This window comes from Streptopelia decaocto (assembly GCF_964273445.1).
Source record: "Streptopelia decaocto genome assembly, chromosome: 1".
In the NCBI taxonomy this organism is placed as follows: Eukaryota; Metazoa; Chordata; class Aves; order Columbiformes; family Columbidae; genus Streptopelia; species Streptopelia decaocto.
In genome coordinates, this window is record NC_138663.1 from 94816821 (window position 1) to 94838152 (window position 21332).

Here is a 21332-nt window from a genome sequence, read left to right on the forward strand (position 1 = left end):
GAACTTAGGGAAGTAGATGAAATTTCAGAGAGTTCTGTCTGAGACTTTAATGTGGAGACCCAGAGAATTATTATATGGATTTTCCTTTTCTGAGAAAGTAGGAAGAATGAGTATCGTTACGACTCTCACGAGAATCATTACTATAAATACATGAAGTATTTCAGACAGACAGCATGATGACTTATGACTACCTGAAAGTTAAAGAAAATAGGCCATTTTACTTTAAGTAATATAAAAATATCACATAATACTCTTTTGTCTGAATATCCACCAAAGACAAATCACAGAATGTTAGGGATTGGAAGGGAACTCGAAGGATCATCTAGTCCAATCCCCCTGCCAGAGCAGGAACACCCAGATGAGGTTACACAGAAAGGTGTCCAGGAGGGTTCTGAATGTCTCCAGAGAAGGAGACTCCACAACCCCCCTGAGCAGCCTGTTCCAGTGTTCTGGCACCCTCACTGAAGAGGTTTCTTCTCATACTTAAGTGGAAACTCCTGTGTTCCAGTTTGAACCTATTGCCCCTTGTCCTATCATTGGTTGTCACCAAGAAGAGCCTGGCTCCATCCTTGTGACACTCACCCTTTATATATTTATAAACATTAATAAGGTCACCCCTCAGTCTCCTCTTCCCCAAGCTAAAGAGACCCAGCTCCCTCAGCCTTTCCTCATAAGGGAGATGCTCCACTCCCTTAATCATCTTTGTTGCTCTGTGCTCGACTCTCTCCAGCAGTTCCCTGTCCTTCTTGAACTGAGCTTTGCTGTTGATTTAAGACAGACCAAGTTTTCACCCAGGATTCTATCATGTTAGATCCCCCTACTTTCTTACCTATAATCCTTCTTTAAAGTTTGCATTAGATTACCACAGCATTCCAAGTAGTGTTTGTCTATGTGAGGATAAAGGCAGGACCTCAGTGTCAGTTCAAAAGTCTGGCAGGTCACGGATTCTGATGATCTATCCACACAAACATCCCCACCTGTAAACTTCTCATGAAAGTCACTCTGCTCCAAATATAACCTCCAAAATAAAATAAACTACTTAGGGAAGAAGATTCATAATTCACATAATATGTTATATAGAAAACAAAAAAGTTATACATTCAAAAATTTTAAACAAAATTGGATCTATCTGCTCTGAAATATATGGTGCAGAAGTAATACAAGCTGTCTCACATAACTATAGTACATATCAAGCCTACTAAGTTATCCTTTGTACTGTTTTTGTATGACCAGGAGTAAGAATATCAAAAAGGATGGCATACTGTAATGGCATAATTGCTCAAGGAATAATCCTGAAAAAAACAACATCAAGTTCATACACTATATGGCTTAATAAACAAATCCATTACCATAGGAACTTTTAAAACTATTGTGTGCATACACAGCAGTCAGATTAACTTCCTGGGAAAGAAAAATAAAATTAAAGAAACAAAAGTAAAAATTTGAAGAACAACAAAAAAAGCAAACCCCAACAATAACAAAACAAATCCAAAACCACCAAACAAAAAACCCACCACCAGACACATGGAGAATTGGTTTGAGGCACCTTATATATGGGGTCCCTATATATTATCTTTAATATTGTATCATGGAAAGAGAGTATCTGCAGTCTACACTTGGTAAGTTTAATTATTTTGTCACAGAACAGATCAAATTATTACAATATTTTGTAAAAAGCTACTCAATAGTTGAAGCCACTGTAAGAGGAAGCCCAGCCAATAGCAGCTATTGCCTTGATAGACATGGGTCAGACATTAATCTATCAATTTTGACAAATAAAATAGTCCCAACGAACAAAGGAAGTAAGAGTCTTATCTGCTATTCATTATGATTTCTTTAAAACAAACTCCTCCTAGCACTGACATAAAAACATGCAGATCACCAACTAGTATTGAGGAAAAACAAAAATAGCTATTGTCTTATTTGTAATCACAATGTAAGTAAGATTTTCAGAGTTTGTCTTTCCTTCTAACTGCCAAGACATTTATAATATCTACATGACTTCCCTCATTATAAAGAATGAAGAGCTTTTATGCATTAACTTGAATTCTGGAAGGCTTTAAAAGTTAAATTATTTAAGCACAGCACAACTGAAGCTGCATTCTCCAAAAAAATGTACTTGGTGCAAATCAAAGACATTGTGCACAAATTCCAAGCAAACACATTAAGAAGTTTAGATTTTACAACAACATTCACTATCAAAACACTTATTTGCTAAAAAAACTATTACAGTAAGGACTACTGCCGCTTTCTATGCTAACAGATGCGAGTAGCAGATTCATCGCTGATTTTGTTTTTCTTTAACTAAGTGCAAGGGTATTGTTCTCTTAGGTTCTATTGCTTAACATTGGTGCTTCTCTTCATTCCACACCTGCCTGTTTTCAGCAGCAGTAAAAATCTGGCCTGCCAAATGACACCAAGCAGAACATTGCTCTCAGCATCACAGCAGGAAGATCATTCATTTACCTGGCAAAATTAATAGCCAGCAGTGGGTCATGGACATCATCCAATTCCAAGTGCCTTTCTGCTATAGACTGCATCTTGATCAGGCTCTGCTTCGTGGCCTGCTGTTCTGTGATCAGATCTGGGATGGACTCTTCCCCGTGCCGCAGGCGAGACTGCACCGATTCCAAGAACAGCGTATATAGACTCTTCCGTTCAGCATCTAAATTGGGCAACACATTCCACGGTTAAGATTTTGTTCCAAGAGAAAACATCTTAACTACAAGAACTCCTCCATAGTTCAACATTTACTTGGTAAGTTTTAACATACTAAATTTAGGCCACTATTAAGGAAAATACTCAAATCCATATTTAACTAAATATTGCCAAAACAGTAAGAGTAGTCCAACACCTGAAGTTGGGCATACATTCAAGTAGATTGTTAAATGGGTGTCTGAAATATGAAATATTTCTGAGACTGTGAGAGAACTTTGTCCTTCAGGTGCAAAGGCAATTAATTCTTAGCACCTCAAAACAACCCTGCAGTATTCACTGGAACAGATTATATTAATATTCTCACACCAAAGGGAGAAATACACCTAGAGAGACTCCAAAATAATTTAGCTATCTCTACTTCTAAACACCAAGAAACTGCAAAACAAAAAAATGTTAAAAAAAATATCAACATCAGTTACACTGTTGTACTGCCTTAAAATCACTCAAGATAAATATCCAAAATATCGATATCTTTCATCTAATTATTAGTAAGCTTTTTAAAAAAGTTCCAGATACTATTTCAGAATTATTTGACAACTTAGTGATGGAAAACAACTACTTATTATAAAAGAACAAGCTTACTATTAGAACATACACTGTTTTTGTTTGCTTCATAACAAATAAAAATATGTTTTGTAAGCACATGAAAACAAGGTCAAGAAAAATTTAAAGCAATGAAAAGCAAAGGGAGCACCCAATCTTTACTCACTTCGCTCTTGTCACTTGTTTGCACCAGAAGAGTGTTTTCAATCAGACCTGCACAATACTGACATTCAACACGGAACATCGTATTATTCTAAAACCATGGCAACACTAAAACAAAAAATACACCCATCCTGTTAGATACCCCAAACCATAACAGTCCACAAACTGACATCTCACCTCTTGATGCAGCCTGCTGCGGAGAGCCATCTTTGCACTGAAGATTCTTCAACAGCTGCATGGATTTTCCAGCCATGATGATTTGCTTTAGCACAGGTTTCAGAAAAGAGACCATAGTGTGTTGCCTGCTGGAAGGGGCCTGATCGCTGCCAGAACTGGCACTGGCATTGTCACTCATCTTCTCTTCATTCTCAGTCTTCTCTGACACACTATATAACGTGTAGGTAGCATACCAAAAATCTCTGTGATTAACTGGAACATTTTTGTTTCTGCAAAGAAATAAAAAGGCTTTGAGCATTTCCCTTTTCAAAAGATGAAACTTTATTACTAGAAGATGCATATCATCTTTGCTCTATGCTTTTCCTCTTACAATAGTCAAGAAGTACTTTCAAAACTATATAAAATAAGCTCATTCACACCACAAGCTATCTAGACACCTCTAGGAAAGCATGAAAGCTTTAGCTGGATGAAGAATCAGCTCACAGGAGATAAAACAAGTGTCTAATGAAATAAATCCCCAAAACAAGGTAAATTGAGTAATCATAATTAAATTTGTCCAGGAAGTTAACTATTCACAGTGGCATGCATCCTCAATAACAAAATGATTAGTTACTAACTTGCAGTTGTATTTAAAACCCACAATGAAGCAAATACTAGTGGGACAGCTGAAAAATTCTAGAGTAGGTGAAACTCAATTCTTGGTTTACTTTGCTTTTTTGTGTTGTTTACATCAAGATACACAGTTTGGTCTTTGAATTCAGAGGGAAAACAACGTGAGATAATTAAAATGAAGCACAAATATAAATAGAAGTTGAAATCACCCCTGTTGGTAGCACTGAAAACACAACTACAGAACCATAGAAAGAGAAATCAAGTAGGACACAATACGGAAGTTAAAGATCTCAGCTACTAGGGATTTATTACAATAGCACCAGAACTGTTCTCTTACTTCATGCCCACTGTGATCTGGCTTAACAGAGAGGTTCAATTAAGACTGGCAGACAGGGGAAATGGGATTGGCAATTACGAGCCCAAATTTTATTTTTATATTCACTTTCCACTTCAAGCTGTCAAAAAAGGGACCAGCAAAATGCAGCATACAAACAAAAAGAAATTGACAACTCAAATAATGTTTAAGATATGTGCATGTAATTCAAGACATCATATTAACTTGTACTACAAGTTAGAAGGAATGAGTGTTTTAATTCTAAATAGCATTTGATTTCTAAAAACTATACATTACTAGAAGAATTAAAAAGCAAATTTTGTGATTTTTGCAAATGTCTTGGATTTGAAAAATGGTTAATTGCTTTTGAAAAAGTCAACATATTCAGAGTCAGACTGGTGATTATTTATCATAGATGGAAAAAATAAAATCATTGATTTCCATTCTAGAACAATACCTGGTAGGGCTCCATATCTAATGCAATTTCCCTAAGGGGAAGTTTGAGACAAGTTATAAAAGTATGATTAAGAAAGTAATTCTACTTAAGTAAAATAACAAACAAGAAAACCTACTTTTATTGTCACCCTTTACTTTCTAGGTTCTACAGCAGGTTTTGCATTAATATTTACATAGCATTATATGTGTCCAGTATTAGCATTCCTACCTCTGAATGATAAATTCCTTTGCAGGATCAAACAAATTACCATGGACTATCCACTCATCCACTGTCTGTAAGTATGGTCTCACAGTTTCAACCCAGAGCGAGAACAGAAGGGATACCTGAATTTAAGGGGGCGGGGGGGGGGGGGGCGGGGAGGGGGCAGAAAAAGTGGCTGAATGTTTTTATACTACGTATTAGAAGCAATATGGCAAAGCCTAACCTCTCCATTACGCAATTATGGTTTATAAGATATACATAACTACTGTTAAGGATTTTTGAAGATAAAATGTTAAACTAAAAATTAAAGTTTTAGTAGTTTCAATAGAAGCTTGCATTGTGAATGCTTCCCTGTGTTACTTTTGTCATCACAGTTAGACCCAAACAACAGTTTTCATTTTTTTCACTCTTTTGAACAGTAAGAAATAGTCATAAAACACTCTGTGGTTTTATAATGTAGAAAACAGGAAAGCAAAAGGACATTATGACATCTACTATATTTCAGTAATCAAGTTACTGTAAAAACCTCAAACCGTACACTTCAGCATTAACTAAATCATGAAGTTATAGAAACAGAAGGAGGGAAAGCTATTCCAAAGCTCCCTCTTCCATAACAGCCTCCTGGCCTCCGATTTCCCCCAGTCCCAAAACCACACTGCTGCCAACCTCCTCATAAATCTGATTTTGTCCAGGCTGAGTGAACTCATGTCAGAAAAAAATAACTCATCATTGCTATCAAATTCATCCTCATTCCTCAGTAAGCTAATATACTCCATCACCATCAAGAAATTTAAGTTACTAAATATTCTAGTGTGTCGTTCTATTAAGGAAGGAATAATTTCCTCTACCGTTTGCTCAGATGCTTCTCCAACACTGTCATATTCAAGAATAGCTTTGTAGAGAGTATTAAGCAGGTGAGATGCTCGTACAACATTTCTAGTGTCAGGTGGGACTTCAGCCACTCCTGTGCTGAAAACTTTGTGAAGTACCTTCAGCTGTGCCAGTCGAGGAGACAGCTTATCTATTACTATTGAAAGTGTGACTGTTTTATCTGGGGAAAAAAACCAAAACAAAATAATAAGATGTTAATGAGGTTTTAAAATGCAGCATGGCATCTTGCACAGTTTCAAAATGTATCTGCATAATGTTTTTCATTATTCACTCATAAAAATTTCCTCGTGTGCCCCCCTTGTGTAAAATTTCCCTTGCACTGTACCTTTGTTAATTATGCATTTTTCAATTTCAGTAAGTTCTTCTTTAAAGCTAATGAAATATTTATACAAAGCCCACATAAAAGCTTGATAGGTTCTAAAAGGGGCTTCAGTAGTTTTCTTGGGAGTGGAAACTGTTCCATGAATTATACTTTCTGGGCTGTGTCCCATCACTTCATCAATAAACTTCTGTAGTCTAAACACAACTTGACCATACGCTGCTATCTGCTCCAATACAGATCTCAGGCAATTCTAGGAACAAAAAAATACTTTTTAGAATCATCTAATATTTTTTTTTTATTTTATAAAGCCTAAAAATTAAATCATAATATATTTCTATCAATTAAAATATAATAAAATTCTGCCATCTCTACTGCTTCATCACATTTGCAGATATAGGAATAGGCCATTCATTTTTATTACATCAGATGTTCTTAGTTTAGTCAGAACACAACTGTGGAAATGTGATTTTTCCACAATCAGTTTAATATCCTGTTCCCCAAAATTACATCTTCCTAATGACAGATATATTCAGCTGAGATTCAGAAACTACTTACATGGGTTAAATGAGTTACAATGATATCATTCCGCACAGCCACTTTTCCATCATTCAGCTGAAATATAAAAAGCTTTTTCACTCCTGAAAGTAACCTTGAAAAAGAAACAAAAACAGTAGTAATTTTCCCCCTTAATAGCCTCACAATCATATAATTAATAAAAGAACTAGCTCTCCCTTGCCTAAAAGTTTATTTTCTTCAAATAAAAGTGGACCACAGATCAACTACGATGCTACTGGTACTGTAAGTTGTTGCTAGAACAACAACAACAAAACACTGGCATCAAGTAATCATCTTTTAAAGTTCCTTTCCAGTTGAGATAATTTCCAGCTATAGGACGACTCAAATCTATTTTTGAAAATTGGACACTATTAAAAAATCCATAGAGGCAGGATAAGAACAAGTTGATTCCTCTTAACAGTTAGACTTGAATCAATGCATACAAGAAGTACCAAGCTACTTTCTTCTTTATGAATGTGAATGGTTAACACATAAAAGCAGAATCTTTATTGTCAGCAATGGTGCACGCTAAATGCTCAGTAATAATTCTTTCTTGAGACAAAACTTTGAAGATAAATCTCTCATTTCCTTGAGAGAAATGCTAAAAGCTAAAACACAAGCTTTGTGACGTTGCTCTTACCAAAGTGTTTCCCTTATAAGCTGAGTTTCAGTGACGAGTGTTCTCTCTTCTGGCACATATAAAGGATCACTGGTGTACAAATGGTGGTCCCTTATAAAAAGGAAATGAAAACCATTTAATGGCTGAAATACCAGCTGAATCACCTGAACGTAAGAATGAAACAATAATCTTCAGGCTCAGTTTTGTTCTAATTTTATCAGATTACACTTGCTGCTCATTTTAAGGCATTTTAAGTATATAAATTAAAGCAGAGTTTGTTTTCATATTATTAAGCAAAATACTACGGAAAGCATTAAAATATCATCTAGTAATATACAGCAAGACAAGCAATTAAATAGCAGAAAACTACAGTACTGAATCTGCATTGTTTTGATTTTTGTGGGTTTTTGTTTTGTTTTGGTTGGTTTGTTTTTTAAATTCTTGATCCTTGATTTTTTCTATTTCTCATTCAAAAAATTTATAGTTAGTTTTGTTAAAAATACTAAAGTAAAAAGTAAAATATTAATTTCCTTAAACCATGTAAGAAAATTCACACTTTAGTCCAAAAGTTTACTTAAGAAATGGTGGAGTTGCTCTGTATGTGAGAGAGCAACTACAATGTATTGAGTACTGCCCAGGCACAGATGAGGAGCGAGTTGAGAGTCTGTGGGTGAGAATTAAGGCTGGCAGGGGTGATACTGTTGTGGGTGTCTATTACAGGCCACCAGATCAGGGTGAGGAGATTGATGAGGCCTTCTACAGGCAGCCAAGAGCAGCCTCACAGTCACAGGCCCTGGTTGCACTGGGGGATTTAACTTCCCTGATGTTCGCTGAAGGACTACTCAGCCAGCCACAGTCCAGGAGGTTCCTCCAGTGCCTTTGACGATAACTTTCTGATGCAAATGGTGGATGAGCCGACTAGGAGAGGTGGATTGCTGGGCCTCATCCTCACTAACAAGGAGGGTCTGGTTGAAGCAGAAAAAGGTTAAGGGCTGCCTTGGTTGCAGCGACCATGAAACGGTGGATTTCAGGACCTCATGTAGCAGGAACAAAACAGCAAGCAGAATTGCAACCCTGGACTTCAGTAGGCCTTTTCAAACAATTGCTAGGGGAAATCCCATGGGAAAGGGTACTTGAAGGTAAAGGGGCCCCAGATAGTTGGTTAGCATTCAGGGACTGCTTCTTCCAAGCTCATGATCAGAGCATCCCAACACATAGGAAGTCAAGGAAGGGAGCCAGGAGACCTGCTTGGCTAAACAGGGAACTGCTGGGCAAACTCAAGTGGAAGAGGAGAGTTTATGGATCATGGAAGGAGGGGCTGGCCACTTGGGAAGAATATAAGGCTGTTGTCAGAGGGTGTAGGGAGGCAACTAGGAAAGCTAAGGCCTCCTGAGAATTAAACCTGGTGAGAGGGGTCAAGGACAGCAGAAAGAGCTTCTTCAAATACATGGCAGATACAACTAACACTAGAGGCGATGTAGGCCCACTGATGAACGAGGTGGGTGCCCTGGTGACAGAAGATACAGAGAAGGCAGAGTTACTGGATGCCTTCTTTCTCTCTGCCTGCTCTGCCGGAAGCTGTCCTGAGGAGCCCTGTACCCCTGAGGCCGCAGAGGAAGGCAGGACAATGGAGGAGTTTGCCTCGGTTGATGAGGACTGGGTTAGGGAGCAATTAGGCAATCTGGACACCCATAAATCCATGGGTCCAGAAGGGATGCACCCACGGGTGCTGAGGGAGCTGGCTGAGGTCATTGCTGGACCACTCTCCATCATCTTTGACAAGTCTTGGGACATGGGAGAGGTGCCTGAGGACTGGAGGAAAGCAAATGTCACTCCAGTCTTCAAAAAGGGCAAGAAGGAGGACCTGGGTAACTATCCACCGGTCAACCTCACCTCCATCCCTTGGAAAGTGACGGAACAACTTATCCTTGGTGCCATCTCAAGGCATATCAAGGATATGCCAAGGTCATTAGGGGCAGTCAACATGGCTTCACCAAGGGCAAGTCATGTTTGACCAACCTCATTGCCTTTTATGAGGACATAACGAGATGGATGGATGATGGCAGAGCGGTGGATGTGGTCTATCTTGACTTCAGTAAAGCATTTGACATGGTCTCCAACAGCATCCTCACAGCTAAGCTGAGGGAGTGTGGACTGGATGATCGGGTAGTGAGGTGGACTGTGAACTAGAAGAAGGAAAGAAGCCAGAGAGTTTTGGTCAATGGGACAGAGTCTAGTTGGAGGCCTGTATCTAGTGGAGTGCCTCAAGGGTCAGTACTGGGACCAGTACTATTCAATATATTCATCAATGACTTGGATGAGGGAATAGAGTGTACTATCAGCAGGTTTGCTGATGAAACCAAGCTGGGAGGAGTGGCTGACACACCAGAAGGCTGTGCTGCCATCCAGCAAGACCTGGACAGGCTGCAGAGTTGGCCGAGGAAAAATTTAATGAAATATAACAAGGGCAAGTGTAGAGTCTTGCATCTGGGCAGGAACAACCCCAGGTTCCAGTATAAGTTGGGGAACCACCTGTTGCAGAGCAGTGTAGGGGAAAGGGACCTGGGGGTCCTGGTGGACAGCAGGCTGACCATGAGCCAGCACTGTGCCCTTGTGGCCAAGAAGGCCAATGGCATCCTGGGGTGTATTAGAAGGGGGGTGGTTGGTAGGTCGAGAGAGGTTCTCCTCCCCCTCTACTCTGCTCTGATGAGACCACTCTTGAAATATTGTGTCCAGTTCTGGGCCCCTCAGTTCAAGGACAGGGAACTGCTGGAAAGAGTCCAGAGCAGAGCCACTAAGATGATTAAGGGAGTAGAGCATCTCCCTTACGAGGAAAGGCTGAGGGAGCTGGGTCTCTAGTTTGGAGGAGACTGAGGGGTGACCTTATTAATGTTTACAAATATATCAAGGGTGAGTGTCATGAGGATGGAGCCAGTCTCTTCTCAGTGACAACCAGTGAGGGTGACAGAACACTGGAACAGGCTGCCCAGGGGGGTTGTGGAGTCTCGTTCTCTGGAGACATTCAAAACCCATCTGGACACCTTCCTGAGTAAACTCATCTAAGTGTTCCTGCTCTGGCAGGGGGATTGAACTAGATGATCTTCCAAGGTCCCTTCTAATCCCTAACATTCTGTGATTCTGTGAAATGGAAACTTTTGCAGCCACCTAAGAACTTTCTCTTATGATGGTGTGTTACACAATTCTTTGTAAACCTTCCACAGTATTTTTTCATATTTTAAAGAAATACAGAATGATTATTTGTATTTGTAGTATTTTGACTCATTAATGTCATCAGTGGCAAAATTTATGTAATCATGCTCAAAATTCAAAAATCCAAATTAAGCAATACTGATTATATATCATGTCTGTAACATACATCTGCTGAAAATATTGCAACAGAAACAGCACTGCTTTGTTGATGTTACTGATTTCCTAATCTTCATTGTAAATTTTAGTTCATAAGTGTCTAGATAACCGACACTAAAATTCATTCAATTAAGAAACCAAAGATAAATCTAATTATCTGTATTACTGCAGTACTGACACATCAAAAATTGGGACAGAGAGAAGAATCAGGCTTTGGTTTTTTTCTTAATTGAATTTCCTTCTCATTTTCTTGCCAAAACCACAGCAGATCATGACGATATACTGCTTTATGTTCTCTCCCCACACAAAATCTGTGTTTAAGACTCACTTTGTAAGGGAGGCACCAAAACCAAACAAGAAGTTAAACTTTAGGGAACTCTTCATTCCAGGCCAACTTACAACCCACCTGTCTTAGTCCCTCAGAAACCTTCATAAGGGTCAACCCAAATAAAACGCAACAATACGATCTGCTTCTTTGAAAAAGGAAAAGTCTCTGATATGACAAATGTAATAAAAACTAAATAAAAGGAAAAATAATATATTAATAGAAAAAAAATCTTGTTTGGTCATCTTATGTGTACCCTTTTAATTCTGTTTTTAACTAAATCAGTAGTAACTGTACTGTCTTTATGCTTCCACAGTAAAGAAAGACATTTAATGAAGTCATTATTTAGCATTATATGCCAATAAGGACTATGTGATATTGTTTTCTTACCAGACTGCAGCTAGGTTGGAATGCAAGTGTAAACTATGTGAGAAGCGAGGAGCTCTTCCTGTCCAGTACTGAGGAACAACGTGCTGCTCCAGCCAGCTGCGGGCATCAGGTTCACCCACTGTGAAAACACGTGATAGTCAGTGAGGTATTTTTATTTATTCAGGAAATGCTTATAAAATACAGGAAAAAGTTATTAATAAGCCTATCCAAGCCACTCCAGAATCACAGATCTTTTAGTAAAGTTACATTTTACAACTATTTACACTTTACTGCACTCGCATGTATGACACCATCATGCTTAACACATAGAGATGCCTCATCTAAAAGTTGCAGAAGTCCTAAAAAATAAACCTGCAGATTTGTGTAGTTTCCAGTTCTTCCTCAGGCAACTCTCAAATGGTATATACAAAACGAAGCTGACTTAAAAAATAAACTGACAAATATCACCAACTTTGTCACTGTGTTCCTTTTTGCCATGCATTTAGTACATTACTTAATTTTTTTTTTCTTAAATGTGATCATCAACAAAACTTTACCTAGTCCCAGTTAGATAACTTCTTGCTTATGCAACATATGACTATTTGCAGTCTTCTTATACAAGGTATCTTGTATCCTACAATATTCTATGCAAAACTTTACAGCTATAGTTAATACTCCCTGAAGCTATTCAAGAGTGAGCCGCTAGTGTTTTAATTACTTAATTTTTTTTTTCAAAAATACTTCATACCCAGAACTGAGTCAACTGTTTTTGTTGTCCACCAAATTTTGTTTCAGCATTCTGATTCTTAATAATAAAAAAATTACATTACATCCACACAACCACACGCCACATTTACAGTATAAGTTTTCACTGCTATACTGGAATGTGCCTTGTATATTTCCACAGAAAGATACACAATTCTTCTCCATCAGTAACACCAGAAATCAGATCAAACCTTCCATACCGTTGCTTTACGGTTAAAAATGAAAAAAGCAGTAGTGAAGAATAAGGTGTACCTTAAAACTACAATTACAGGTCTGAAACACAATACCTTTCTCAAGAATAATAAATAAAGCTGCATTAGCTTTCCAAATTTGAGTGTATGACTGTATCAGAATTATAGCTTATTCTAACCTTTCCAGGAAACATTAGGTACCGTTTTCTTATTCGGATCTTGGTCTTCTAAAGGTGTCCTGTCTACTTGAATTCCCGAGTCCTCCCTGCTCAAAGGCTGAGTGTCTTCCTCCTCTTCGCTTTCTCCAGACCAATCCTATTGAGCGCAACAAAACCCAGAACACTTCAATACAGCAGAGCAGACAGATCCATATTCCCTTCCTATTCAAGCCAAACATAAACTATACTCTTCTTTCTTCCACTATAAAGTAAATTCAGGACACTAAGACTAACATGACTGTCTACAAGAGACTAGTTTAAGTTCTACATAACATTAATAACTGGACAAGATCACAGAACTACAGCAAGTTCTGATTAGGAGCAGGCAGGGGTCAGCAGAAGGAGCCAGTTTAGTTGCAGGACTAAGTCAAAAGATGGTGTAAACCAAAAGCATTTGTATTACTGTTACTCTGCTTGGGTCTGTATGTATTTCACAGCATTATGTAAGAAGCAAAGTATTAAGGAATCCTGAGAGAATCAATTTGTAAAGCATACAAACTAGGACAACTCAAGCAGTTCTCTAACATACTTCAAAACAGCTTATACAGTCTGTTTTTTTGGGGGGCTTGTTTGTTTTGTTTTGGCTTTTTGTGTGGTTTGTTTTGGTGGTTGTTTGTTTGGTTTGTTTTACCTTAAGAAATTACTTACTGGTGTATCTACGCCTGGGCCAAAATAAATTTCTTCTCCTTCCATCAGATACTTTCCCCAGTCAAATTCTTCTTCATTTTCTAAGAGAAGTATAAATATAAAAATAGTAAATATCACATAACTCTGACTTTTGTTTCCTCTAAAAACACTTCCAAAGTTAAAATTACCTTATTACTCTAAAACTAAACCAAAAAGCATTCCTTTCCACCTAAGGTTACACCACTGTTCCTTTAACAGTATGGCATGTAAATTGCAACTTATCAACCGTGTATACTCCTCATTTGTTAATTCTCAATTTTTTTGCTTCTACACTCAAAATGTGCAACACAGCGTGCTGTCAGTACATTTATCTGTATTATGTTACAGCACCCTACACTTCAATCCTGGATAAACATGCAAGAATGCAACATATCACTTAGTGTGACTAATCCCATTTAGCTTGGTGGAAACATTTTATATGTATAAGTTACATATGCACAAGGATCTTGGACTGTAAACAACATAAAGCAACAATGGTCTTACTCTCTGAAAATGACACCACATATCCATGATGTGATGTGTAATACTTTAAAAATAACAATCACACTTAAAATATATTATATCTTAAACATGAAGCTTACTCAACTGTAATTAGTGTTGTTTGAGATAACCTCTTCATATTCACATTCCTGGAATGGGCTGAAAGTGCATTCAAAACACCGCCGAGGGAATGTGCAGAGATCATTCAAAAAGGAATCTTAAGATGCAAGATTTTCTTTAGGTTAGTCTGAAATGTTCTTCTTTCAGTCTATGATACAACACTGTAAACAAACGGGGGATGGTATCCACTCAAATTTAAGCACAAGCCTCATTTTTAGGCATGGAGTGAAACAGTCCTACTTTAGAAAGCAGGCAGCTGGGATCTCCCTCTGGAAACCTTCAAAGGTATCTCCCTTTCCTCAGCTAAACAGGGAACACAGGAATTTACATCACCAAAGCTGTTTCAGTAGACCTCCTACTGAGGTGCAAGACGGAGACTGGGGACAGAAACCCCTTTGTCTGTCTTTGAGCATGTAAGCACAGCTGAACAGGTGGAGAACATTCGCGATAGTGGCACAAGTAAAAAGAGCTCCCAAGGTACTTTGGTGGCTGGAAAACTTAATTAGGCCATATAACATAAATGGGGGTAGGAAAGATTCACAGGCTATTTTAAATGTATAAATCATAAAAAGACAATCAATAGAGCACCTTGAAGGAGATAATAAAATGAAGAGGAAAAATGTCCTTCTTATGCATTAACAGATTGTATCTTTCATTAGCAGTATAAACATCTTGTAAACTTACCCACTTCTTTGACTCTTGGTTTTTCCACATAGGTGGTGTTGGATGGAGAATCAGACAAACACAACAGAAGAGACAGTATGGAATAGTGTGTATCTGTCTTTAAAACACATTAAAAAAAAAAAAAGGCAAATCAGTAAGTGATCTAGAGATTTTGGTTAAGAACAAACTCAGCCTATTATCTGCAGGAATGTTCCTGATTAGTTCCCATTCTCCAGTCCTGAATTACAAAAATAGGATCTGTAACTTTATATTTAATTTTATCCATTCTCTTTTGCCTACTAATTAGCCAATGAACACACAAATACTTCAAAAGTTGCTACAGCATAAACTGCCTCTTACTGAGCTGATAATCAGAGAATATGGAAAAGAGATAAGAGGAACCATGAAGTACTGTGGAAATAAGAAGTCACCAGAGGACAAGGGATAACAGACAGCTGCATTAAAGTGGATGAGGTGGAACAACACCAGTAAAGGGCCTGCAGGAAGCCAAACTTTAGGTTCCCTTATTTGTATCGTTGATTCTTTCAAACAGAGGCTAAAATGAAGTTACCTAAAGCACTTTGCTAAAATCTCTACATTTTAATATCATTATCTTCCCTCATCTGAAAATCTACACAGAGCATTAAGGATACACCTTTCACTCAAACATTGCACAAATGCAGTTGTGAAATAGATGCCTTCAGTCAGGTTAGAATACTGTGCCAATACTGGTATGCTGCAGAGATTTGTATTATGCTCTATTCCCTAATACTTGCTTACAGCACAACCATTTCTTATTAAAGAGAAATTTTTCTTCGGCCTGATTCTAACTTTCCAAAGTTCTTCAGCAGACTGTTTCATATCTAGACACATGGAGATTCTGCTATCTACATTCTATATACTTTGACACATAAATACACACACTTATGAAGCTATTTCAGAATGAGATCCACTTGTATTAACAAAATTAATAATAAAAATTCTGATACAGCAGCATCATACTCATCTAGTACAGATGGAACATAATACGTCCGTACTGAACATTACTGACTCTGCAAGAGTTTGCCAGAGAACACAAGTAGGTCATTGCCAGAATTACATATGTGAGCTGGTATTTCACTTACCAGTCATAAAACTGATAAATACTCAATCTTCCCAGTTACATGCCACTGCTAAAAACAAAATGCAGTTTAACTTCCCAGATATGAGATATGATGTACCTCCAGCTAAACCCCACTTGCATTTTCAAGAAGGGGCGGGGGTGGAAGCTTCTTTCAAATCTTAGAATACTTGCAACATTCAAATATTAAGTACTTGATGGGGCTTTTGTTTGGTTGGTTGGTTTTCATTTTATTGAACTCTCAAAACAAGCACAACTAAAGGTACTTTAAAAAAAAAATCTACAGAGTATAACTGAAGATTTGCGTAACCTATTGAGGGTCCCATGGATTTCCCCACAAATTAGAGGAAACATAAAACTGCACAAAGAAAGGTAAAGGTCAGTTCAATGAGAAGTAAAATCAGAATATGACCCAGAACACAGGTCTATTAAAGAATATCATTAGATGGAACACCACCTCTTAAATCACAAGCTTAAATTTCCCAATAGCAGGAACTTTCAGTTTTCAAAGATCAAATTCATTATTAAAGTACCACACTGGAAAGTGTCTAACTGCAACAAATTTTGCCATATCCATCCAGTCCATATCCTTAACTGATTTGATACAAAGTGTATCAAAGCTGAAACATACACAACCTCAATAAGGAAGCTATAGGGCAGGAAGACTCCCTATGGAAATACTTAAGTCAAAACAACCAGATGCATTACTTAAGGTAAAAAAAAAAAAAATGGGTAAAGAGTAAGAACTGCTCAGTTCACAATTGTTTTAGAACAGACAGGAATCTAGATTCTAGCTACCACATTTGTACAATGTCGACCATAAAACATCTGCTCTACAACAAGAAGCTGTCCTTTAAGTCATGAAACCGCACACCCTGAAACCCTGACAAAACAATAAACACATTCCTAAAGGAAATGAGGAAACTAAAGAATACAACCTTGAAAATCCACGACATGAACAGCAACTGGAAACCCCACTGCTAAGTCATCTGAAATTTCTGACACAACATTCCAATTAAAGCCTTCATCATCAGTATAAACGCAAGAGTGCTGGATAAAAAAAAGAAATAAAGAGATTGCAACATACATACCTTTGTTTCTTCAATACTTGGGAGTGGTGAGTTCAGAAATTTTTCTGTTAGTCTCTTCCAGCTCGCAGCTTTTCCAAGGTCAGAATGAACTATCAATTTTTCATGTATTCTAATAACAAAAATAGCATCAAAAATACTCCCCAAAAAAAAGTTAACTAATCCATTATTAATCCATAAGCATAAAACTTACCCTTCTATTGTCCTCTCTACTTTGTGACTGTTCACATCAAGAAAACGGTGAAATCTGTGTAAGAAATCTGTGTTAGAATATGCTGGAAAAGGAAGCTTAAGTAAGGAAGAAAATAAAGCTGACTTACATATACAAGGACAACATTATTAGTTTAATAATGCATGCTTAATTCAGCAACAGCATTAACCATCAAAATGTAATCTCAGTGTCTCATAGCTCAAGAAGGATTAACTACAATTGACCTTAAAGATGCAAAAATGGAACATAGGTTACATTTAACCAGCACTTTAAGCTGAATGGAAAATTACTACTGTATCAGCAAACTAAGTAAATAAAGTATGCTGTCACTTAAGTCAAGCGGAACAAGGAGATCAAGAACTGTGTTGTCAAAGGTACAAAAATTATCTGGGACTTGCAACACAAACACAGGCATAACAAACACCCACATGGGGAGGTCTCTAAACCCAAACGAAGACCCGGTATACATGATAAAGGAAAGTGCCTTAAAGAAAAGAGAGTTTAATCAAAATAAAGATATACCACCAAAGGTAGCGTGTATAGGGACAAAATAAGAACTTGTGAAACGTCAGGATGGACTTTGCAGAAGAAATTAGAAGATGAACAGGGAATGGGATGTGACAGCAGTGAGCTCTATATGAAGGTTCCCAAAGCCAACCCAATATTTTGCCTCAGCTTCCAGCAAGAACTGTACAGAAAGCAGGGGTAAAACTCTCATGACCACAGACAGAAAGGAAAAGTACTCGATCTGAATCAGGAGCAAAACTTAAGCTAAAAAGACTGCATTTGGAAAGACAATCTATAATCACTGCAATATCAAAGTAATGAACTAGAAAAGGAAACTGTAAGGCAGGTAGCAATGACTTTTAATAAGTATCACTGGAGGATAAAGATATGCCCATGTTAAAGAAAATTTTAAAATTACTTTGTTAACTACAGAACCATTAGTCTGATTTCATCTGTGTGTAAGGCTTTGGAATAAAACACAAGGAAATGTAACATTAACTAGGTATCTGACATTTAGGTTAAGAAAACATTGCTTATCTCATTTATTACAGCACCTTAGCTTACTTAGAAAATCATTAGTTCAAATGGGAAACAGTGGTAAGTACCAGAACTGGGAGATTGAGAATAACAGTCTGGAAAAAAAGCAACAAAAACAAAGAATCCGCACGGAAAAGAAAAATTAAGCTGAAGGGAAGTTATTAATGAAATTCCTTTAGTCTATTACTTAAAGTTTTAATTAAGAGCTCTGACACATACACAGAAAAAAAGCATCAATTTTTTCAGGCAAGCTGGGAACATCGTGAATAAAAGAGGACTAGTGTGCTGCACAGAAAGAAACAGATGAACCTGAGAACTACAGCATAGAAACACCATCAAATCCAACAATACAAACCACAAATTTCACAAGCTTGCAACTAAAGAGATTTTCTGCTACAAAGCAAGGTCTCATGGTTTGAAAATATAATATCAGTAAATCTCAGGCTCCTGTTGTACACACATTTTTTTTAGACATTTCTGACATGAAACCCTTCCTTTTCCCAAACTTCCCTGTCGAAACAGTTTGTCAACAATTCTGCATCACCCCCTCTGTTCTCCTGACATGTTATTTAAAAAACAAACAAACAGACAAACAACAACCCAACAATTCCCAAATCTAAAAGAACACACAGCTACACAAGCTACTGGATCCCAGAAATAGAGAGGCAGATGTCACAAGAGGAGATGGAACACAGGGCACATCTACCTGGCTCAAGAAACCCTGCTACCATTACCAGTCCTCAGACTCAGAATAATGACTGCTACAAACTTCTGTTTTGATGGAGCTACAAAACCAATAAACATAATCCTGTGACACATTACACAAAATACTTCTGGTAAATACAGAGTGTTTCAAAAAGATGGACCTGATTTCAAATTGAAATTACTTTGAAATTGGGTCTATCTCTTTGAAGCACCTTGTATAAAGACCACAGGGTAACAGCACTTAAAACACCGTATTCCTACATTTCAAACAAATACAACTAGCATCCTCAAAATTCAGCAGAGTAGAACTTGTCAAAACACCAGCTGCAGGTCATACCCAGCTCTCTCAAACATCAGACTCCCTGTTGCTGTTGATCAACTATTTGGTTAGTAAAACAGTTTTATTTGAGTCTATTAGTAGTTAGGATTCATGGCCTGACTTGATGCAATTATGCTGTTGCTCACCCCCCAAAGATGGATTTAAACAGCATAAGAAGGAGTGATTTTATAGGGATAAAATTGCTTGCTGTGTGAAATTAAGCAAGTATGTAAAGCTCTGAAGAGGCAGTCGTTAGTGATAGTATGGGAAATTGAAAATAGATCATGAACAATTGGCAACAGACACTGAAATTATAACTGTGACAACTGAAAATACAGCATGTGAAACTTCAGAAAGGACCTCTCAGACGGCAGTGTAATAGAATTAAAGGGTTACAGATGCATTACAGGTTAATAAAGACCATGTTTACGACAAGCTCAAATAACATCGAACACATTATCTTCTGCAGACTGACAAGCTCTCATAAAAGCAGCACAGCGTTCTTGGTTAGAAGCTTCATCTTGATTTGGTGACGATTGCTTCTTTACTCCAACAAACGACATTTCGGGTGGCTAAATGAAGACGTGAAAAAGCACCGTTTTTTACAGATCAGGCGTAAAGCCCTAGAAGGCCGGTAATTAAAACTGACTAATAACCCCTGGCCCTCTGCCTCGCAAACGGCCCCAATGTTCCCGCAGGCCCCCTGCACGGCGGGTACGGCACCTCCCTGCTGCTGACAGACACCGCGGGGCTGGAGCTTCTCCCCGAGGCGTAGAGTAAACGGAGGTGGAGGGGAGTGGGCACTGACCTGAAATTGGACCAGGCGAAGTTGAGCGCCGTCTGGAAGCGGCCGCCGCCCAGCTCCTCCTCAGGCAGGCCGGTCACGCTGAGCACCAGCGCGCGGACGGCCCGGTCCTGCTCCTGCTCGAAGCGGCTGCGGTGGCCGGGGGAGGCCAGCGGCGCCGCCATGGCCGCGGCGACCGAGGAGGAGGGGAGTGGGGGGCGGGATAGGGAGTTGAAGGACGGGACGGCACCTCCGGGCGGCGCCACCGACCCTCCGCTCACAGCGCCGGCGGTCAGCACTTCTCGCGAGAGCCGCCCTCCCGCCACCGGGGATTTCGGAGGGGGGAGGTGGGCAGGGCGCATGCGCGGGGCGGGAAAGGACGGCAGTGCTACCGTTGCTGTCTGCTCGGCTTGAGGGTCCGGGTGGGGGTTGGTGCCGCATGGGCTGGCAGAGCACTCTAGAATCACTTCTGCAGCATTTTCCCTTCACGGAAATGTTACTTGTATTTAGAAGCGGGAGGGCAGTCTTTTTAGCGGGGCCTGGTGGCGATAAGACAAGGGGAGGTGGTTTTAAACTAAAGGAAGGGAGATTCAAGCCAGACATGAGGAAGAAATTTTTTACAGTGAGGGTGGTGAAACACTGGCCCAGGTTGCCCAGAGGGGTGGTAGATGCTCCATCCCTGGAGACATTCCAGGCCAGGCTGGACAGGGCTCTGAGCAACCTGATCTAGTTGAAGATGTCCCTGCTCATTGCAGGGGGGTTGGACTAGATAACTTTTGAAGATCCCTTCCAACCCAAAACACTCTATGATTCTGTGATAAAGGCATGGTCACTGTGAGTGAGAAATTAGCCACCGGTAGCCAGGAGGAACTGGGGCTGGCTCTGCATTGCAGAACTTTCGGCAAACCCAAATGCAGTGCGTCTCCTGAGGGTGAGCGGGATGTGAAGTCGGCGAGGGTCAGACGCTCCAGGTCGCACCAGCCACCTTGTGAGCCTTTCACTTGTGCTTCTTTAGTGTGTGTTATTTAAGAGACACCATCGCAGCCTCTTGCTGAGAGCAGCGTGCGGCAACAGGCCCGGCTGCCAGCGGGCTCTTCTGAGGCCACTGGGTTCCTCCTCCCTACCTGAACCTCTGCACGTGCACAGCTGGACAGACCGCCATTGGGGCATATTTGGTACAGGGGACACGAGCATGAAAATCAGGGATGGAATAAGGAACCAGTTTTGTCCTAGTCCTATGTCAAACATTTGCTGACCAGTTTAAAATGCTTTTGTCCCTCCATATG

At 39.1% G+C, this 21332-nt stretch overlaps 1 protein-coding gene across 3 annotated transcripts in view; it reads right to left on the minus strand.

The window, feature by feature from the left end:
• Positions 1-20339, minus strand: part of TUBGCP5 (tubulin gamma complex component 5) — a 28089-nt gene extending 7750 nt beyond the window's left edge. For 2 of the 3 annotated variants that reach the window (XR_014186684.1, XM_082076268.1), the window contains exons 1-16: positions 20071-20339; positions 17177-17230; positions 16987-17095; positions 14797-14893; positions 14099-14209; positions 13474-13553; positions 12787-12922; positions 11673-11790; positions 7613-7702; positions 6973-7066; positions 6421-6667; positions 6053-6255; positions 5211-5326; positions 3601-3869; positions 2467-2665; positions 830-1018 (exon numbers count right to left, since the gene is read on the minus strand). Coding sequence is in view for 2 of the 3 variants with exons in the window: in XM_082076268.1 (XP_081932394.1) it covers positions 830-1018; positions 2467-2665; positions 3601-3869; positions 5211-5326; positions 6053-6255; positions 6421-6667; positions 6973-7066; positions 7613-7702; positions 11673-11790; positions 12787-12922; positions 13474-13553; positions 14099-14209; positions 14797-14893; positions 16987-17095; positions 17177-17230; positions 20071-20231 (2273 nt within the window). In the remaining variant the exon portion in view is untranslated. The remainder of the gene's footprint in view (positions 1-829; positions 1019-2466; positions 2666-3600; positions 3870-5210; positions 5327-6052; positions 6256-6420; positions 6668-6972; positions 7067-7612; positions 7703-11672; positions 11791-12786; positions 12923-13473; positions 13554-14098; positions 14210-14796; positions 14894-16986; positions 17096-17176; positions 17231-20070) is intronic. The other variant, XM_082076269.1, reaches the window with a different exon arrangement.
• Positions 20340-21332: the final 993 nt, after the last annotated feature.